General features: G+C 49.8%; 1 protein-coding gene across 1 annotated transcript; it reads left to right on the top strand.

Moving 5' to 3' along the window:
• The first annotated feature begins 4,450 nt into the window (after window positions 1-4,450).
• LOC142775516 (uncharacterized) lies at window positions 4,451-5,987 on the top strand. The gene is made up of 3 exons (XM_075876959.1): window positions 4,451-4,587; window positions 5,157-5,210; window positions 5,394-5,987. The coding sequence occupies exon 3, from the start codon at window positions 5,397-5,399 to the stop codon at window positions 5,907-5,909; it is 513 nt and encodes a 170-aa protein (XP_075733074.1). The 5' UTR covers window positions 4,451-4,587; window positions 5,157-5,210; window positions 5,394-5,396; the 3' UTR covers window positions 5,910-5,987.
• The last annotated feature ends 224 nt before the right edge of the window (window positions 5,988-6,211 follow it).

Genomic DNA, 6,211 nt, shown 5'->3' with positions numbered 1-6,211 from the left:
GTCTTCTTCAGCTCGAACTACCATCCTTTTCGGAGACCGTCTCTACCAGCCCACCTCGTCTACGCTCTGTCGATTTCCTTAGACTTCCGCCGCAAGCCGCAGTCCAAGTCCAACTCTCGCCATATCCTGCAGTACCCGATGGTGATTATGTTGCTGCCCCGATTTCTGACGTCGCCATGACACGCAATGTTGCACTCCCCAACACGGTGGTTACCGTTAAGGACAACCGAACTTCGTTTCCCGTCCTCAATTTCGGCCTCTCAGCGCAAGTTATTCCTCGCGGCATGTCACTTGCGCATCTTACACCACTGGTCGACCACACAGTTTCCGCTCTAACCACCAATTCGCCACCCGATTTTTCATCAACGTCGTTCTCGTCACGTTCCTGTTCCGACCTTTTCAAGCCAATGCTATCTGACAAGCTCACCTCTGAACAAGTCTCTGCTTTCTGCCGTGTGCTTGCTCCTTATCAGGACATCTTTGACTTCGGCGACCGTAATTTGGGCCAGACATCTGTAGTAACCCATCGCATCGACACCGGTGACGCTCGACCCATTCGCCGACGACCCTACCGTGTGTCAGCCCCGGAGCGTGCTATTATACAGCGAGAAGTCGATAAAATGCTTGATAAGGGCATAATCGAACCCTCATCTAGCCCCTGGTCCTCACCCGTTGTACTTGTTAAAAAGAAGGACAATAGCTGGAGATTCTGTGTTGATTACCGCCATCTCAACCATATTACCAAGAAAGATGTCTATCCCCTACCGCGCATAGATGATGCACTCGATTGCTTGCACGGTGCCAAATATTTCTCTTCAATAGACCTTCGCACAGGCTACTGGCAGATCGCTGTGGACGACAAAGACAGAGAGAAGACGGCCTTCGTGACTCCTGATGGTCTTTATCAGTTCAAGATGATGCCTTTTGGATTATGCAATGCCCCCGCGACATTTGAGCGCATGATGGACACTCTCCTTCGAGGCATGAAGTGGACCATCTGCCTCTGCTATCTTCACGACGTTATTGTTTTTTCGACTACTTTCGACGACCATCTTACCCGTCTGTCCGCAGTGCTTGATGTTTTTCGACGTGCCAACTTGCAACTTAACTCGTCCAAATGCCGCTTTGGGCAACGCCAAATTTGCGTACTCGGCCATATTGTTAACGCTGCGGGCGTTCAACCAGACCCTGCGAAAGTCCGAGCAGTTCGCGACTTCCCCACACCCCGCTCAGTTAAGGACGTCCGAAGTTTTCTGGGACTGTGCTCCTATTTCCGTCGTTTTGTCGAGAAGTTCGCTGAAGTAGCCCGTCCTCTAACCTGCCTCCTCAAAACGGATGTCGCATTCACCTGGGGCCAACAGCAAGCAAACGCCTTCTCGTCGCTCGTCGACATTCTCACCAATCCACCAGTCCTAGCACACTTCGACCCATCTGCTGCTACGGAGCTTCGTACTGACGCCAGTGGCCACGGCATAGGCGCAGTGCTCGCGCAGCGGCAACAAGGAATGCACCGCGTCGTCGCGTATGCAAGCCGTCTGTTGTCGCGCTCGGAACAAAATTATTCCATCACAGAACGCGAGTGCTTAGCTCTCGTCTGGGCCATTGCGAAATTCCGACCGTACCTGTATGGCCGACCATTCTCAGTTATTACGGACCACCATGCGCTTTGCTGGCTCTCCTCACTCAAGGACCCTACGGGACGCCTTGGTCGCTGGGCGCTGCGCTTACAAGAGTACACTTTTTCCGTATCCTATAAATCCGGACAACTTCACAAGGATGCCGACTGCTTGTCCCGTTACCCAGTCGATCCCCCTGACACGAGGGAAGATGAGCAAGAGGCCCTCGTTCTTTCAATTACCGACTTCACCGACATAGCTGGTGAACAACGCCGCGACCCCTCTTTGCGTGCTATTATCAATGGTCTGCACTCTCCCCACCCTGACCACTCCTTACAACTGTTCGTTCTTCACAACGACATCTTGCACCGCTACAACACCCGCCCTGATGGTGCTGAGCTTTTACTCGTTGTTCCTGTGCATCTTCGCTCAGACGTTTTGGCCCAGCTGCATGATGCCCCCTCCGCTGGACACCTCGGGGTGTCACGCACGTATGACCGCATTCGCCGCCGATTCTTTTGGCCTGGCCTCTACCGTTCTGTGCGACAGTACGTTGCGGCATGCGACCTCTGCCAGCGCCGCAAGACACCTGCTCTGAGACCCGCTGGTACCCTCCAGCCCATTGAAGTACCAGATGAGCCATTCTTCCGAGTCGGCCTCGATCTTCTAGGACCCTTTCCCGTGTCGGCCACCGGTAATAAGTGGATTGCTATTGCTACCGACTACGCAACGCGGTATGCCATTACACGCGCCATCCCCTTCAGCTGCGCTACTGATGTAGCCGATTTCCTTCTTCATGACATCATTCTGCGTCATGGTGCTCCTCGTCAGTTGATCACCGACCGCGGCAGCTGTTTTCTATCTAAAGTAGTCGACGAGCTCCTGCGATCCTGCTCTACCCACCACAAGTTCACTACAGCGTACCATCCGCAAACCAACGGCCTCACGGAACGCCTCAACCGTACCTTGACGAATATGTTAGCGATGTACGTTTCCAAGGATCACAAAGATTGGGACATCCACTTACCTTTCGTTACCTTCGCATACAACAGTTCACGTCATGATACAGCTGGATTTTCCCCTTTTTACCTACTGTTCGGTTATGACCCGCCTTTGCCCATGGACACCATGCTCCAATCTGACGCCGCCTCATCGACTGCTTATGCTCGTGATGCCCTGGCCCGAGCTGACATCGCCCGCCAAGTCGCCCGGGATCGTTTATGTGCCTCGCAGCTTAACCAAAAGAGTGCTTACGATCGCCGGCACCGCGACGTACAGTACTCTCCGGGGTCACTCGTCTTGCTGTGGTTACCATCACGTCGTGTTGGTCTCAGCGAAAAACTGATGTCCCGTTACGTTGGCCCCTACCGCGTCATACGCAAGGTCACCAGCGTGACCTATGAGATAGCTCCACTCCATACCACGTCAGTACCAGCTTCAGTCCCGACCGATATAGTGCACGTCTCACGGCTCAAGCCATACTTCTCGTGCACGCCCCGAGAATTGATCGCACCGGGACGGTGCTTCTGCCGCCGGCGGGTAATGTCACGGGCTAAGTAGATGCCTGAGGATGACGACGACGAAGTGCTGAACGGGAACGTGCTCGGACTGCAGCAGCGTCGTACGCAATAGCTCGCCAGTATATTCGCCAGTACACATTTGTTCATCAGTGTATACTTTATTCCCCGTAACAATATAAGCATTACAATCGACGAATGCTTGCGAAATTACCACGACGTTGGTAACTTTATATGCTTGAATTTCTAATTCCACCGAATTGTATTGGCACCGGTGCTATAGTAACGATGCATGGAACGCTTTCTGACTGCGCATGCATTTCTAAAACGATTCAACGAAGCGGCCGTGTGTAAATTTTAGCAGCATGATATTGATATTTTCCGATTAAAACTCGCATTTGTTTTAATTAATTGTTTATTTATTGTCATTAGGGTTACAAAGCGACGCAGACCGCCACAGATACTGAGGAGGAGGTGGGCATTATATTTTTTTTTCTTCTGTCTACATAGTAATTCTAGTTCCTTTGTTTATTTAGATTCTTACTGCTCCTAAATGAATAACTGAGCTTCCCAATGAATGCGTTGTGACTTCACTCGCATGGTAAAAGCAAATAAGCGACGACAAATAAAATAAATACGTAGCTTAACAAGAAGGCAGTTGGGTACACAATAAGCCATAGTGATGGCTGTTGTACTTGACAAAAATCATATCGCAGTTACAAAAATAATTTACACAATGGCTATTTGTGGGGATGCATGTCCTTCGACCGTACTGAACGATACATTGTCAGTGGCAAACATCATTAATGTGCGCAAAACTTCGCAACATCACCCCCTGTAGTCTATCCGAGACAAGCCAGCTGCACAATGTTTCTTCAACGGACAACAGTTAAATTCTCTTGCACAGACAATGTATGTAATCGCCGAATGAGCCCAACTTCTGCCTGTGTACTCGATCATATGAGCCTGTGTCTGATGTCGACCATAAAACCAAAATCATCCGTTGAATACGGGCTATTTTCATGTATTAAAGCACATAATTTAGACTAACGGGTTATGCTTTGAAAAAAAAAAATTACAGTGCAGAGCATGTGAAACCCGAGCACACATTAAGTGAAAATAGGTGCTTGTACCAGAGGCAACATAGGAAGATGGTAATTTAGCAATTTGCTTCTAGCTGTCCAATAATCTACATTCGTTCTTTTACGCTTTATAGAAGGTTACTGCGTCATCATGGGACTATGCGCAAGCCACTCTTATGGGAAATTTCCCGTCTGATCCAGAAGTGGGTCAGGTAAGCTCATCACCTGCCACGTTAACAGCACCCAAGACCAGTAGGTTGTCTATACAAACATGAATGTGGTCGTTCAACTTCTTCGCAGGAAGAAACCCCTACAGAAGACACCTCAGCGAGCAGTGATTCGAACCCTCAGAAAGTTATAGCATTCACAGAGGTCCGTACAATACCCTTCTGAAGCGCTGGACTTATATGTTCTCAACACATCGAGTTATCTTCCCAGAACATATAGCAAAATAACGATTCTGTGTAGTATACCAAGGACCTCCTTTGTGTTTGAAGCATCAGACAGAAAAATTAATTATTAATTAATCAATTATACCTTCCTTGATTGAGTGAGCTGAGCAGTAAGAAACCTAATCTATAGCTCACGGAAATGCTCTAATTTTTTATCGCCACACGAAAACGGCAAAGAGTAGGTTGTTGGCATGAGCGACATTAGAAGGAAATGCGTTGGTTACGAAGTTTTCGTTAACTACTTTTGCGAAATCTGTGCGGCTTTCTGCTGAGGCTTCAATCGACAAATGCGTGTGCCACAATTCTAGCTTTCGATCAGAAGGCATTTGTCTTGGTCTAGCATGGAAAGTAGATTGGCGTAATCGTATGGGCTTCTCATGTGACTGAGGTATCCCCAATACTTCATGACGTCCTTATGCTTATGCATTTATTCCATGCAATTCACGCATGCAAGTGCGCCGCTGACTGAAAAAAAAAATTCCCTTTCAGACGTTGCGCCTGAAGCCGTCGCTATCGTACATCTTTCTAGCCGCGGTGTTTAAGGTAAGCTCATATTGCCCGATATGTATAATTATCCAAAGTTACTGACCAATGGGAAAACATTTAGGAATGAGAAGTCAGTCAGTATAATTCGGTTGCTCTGTTTCCTAGGTTGGCAATGTTTTGTACGTGCGTGGTACGTTGTACGGAAATCCGTGCAAACACATTCGGTACACGGGAACGCAGGGGATGGTGCTCGTCACGTTCCAGCAGAGCATGGACCACGACGAAGTCGGAGGCAGCAGCTGCCCGCCGCACGAAGCCAGCAGCTCGTCCGTGTCGCGCATCGCCGCCTGGAAAGCCCAGTACGCACAGCACCGCACGAGGCTCGAAACCATCAGGGCGCGCGCGCTCGAGCTGCAGTCCGCCAGCCCTGATCTTCAGTCTGATCTTCAGCAGAACCCGCCGCCAATCACCGAAGGGGCCCACGCCTCGGACCCTGCGAAACCTACACTCGAGCCCCACAGTAGGGGCTCTCTCAGCGGGCAGGAGGACGTTTCGGCTAACGTCGAGGACGTCACTGACGAAAACGCTGACATCGGAGCCCCACCATCCATGAAGGGAGGCGAATCTGAAGGCTCCGATCTGTCGTCGAAGATCAAGAACGAGCTGCGACACAACAAAGAGGTGGACGCCGAGGCGTCCAAACCAAAGCGACACTTTGTGAGAGAGTCGGCTGCGAGCACATCTCGATGGAATTGAAGATAGCGTGTGCGAAATCTTGAACTGCGGCGAGCAGACACTACAGGATCATTTATAAGCAAATAGAGTGCGATAGATGAGCGTTTCACATTTGTCTGAAATCGCCCTCGCGAGCAGATTAAGCGCGTGCCATCTGCGTCGTGTTGGAGCATAAAAAACGCGAACGACTAGCAGACGAGTCTTTGGAAAGGCATACCGCAATGTTCTAAAAACATACAATTTGCTCGAACGCGCTCGTAGGCACTGAATAGCATTGTTCAGCGCATTATCAAGCAGAACTCTAGGGCCTCATTATTTCCTTC

The sequence above is a fragment of the Rhipicephalus microplus genome, chromosome 2 (genome assembly GCF_043290135.1).
Source record: "Rhipicephalus microplus isolate Deutch F79 chromosome 2, USDA_Rmic, whole genome shotgun sequence".
Classification (NCBI taxonomy): Eukaryota; Metazoa; Arthropoda; class Arachnida; order Ixodida; family Ixodidae; genus Rhipicephalus; species Rhipicephalus microplus.
This window is presented reverse-complemented; position numbering and strand designations above follow the sequence as displayed.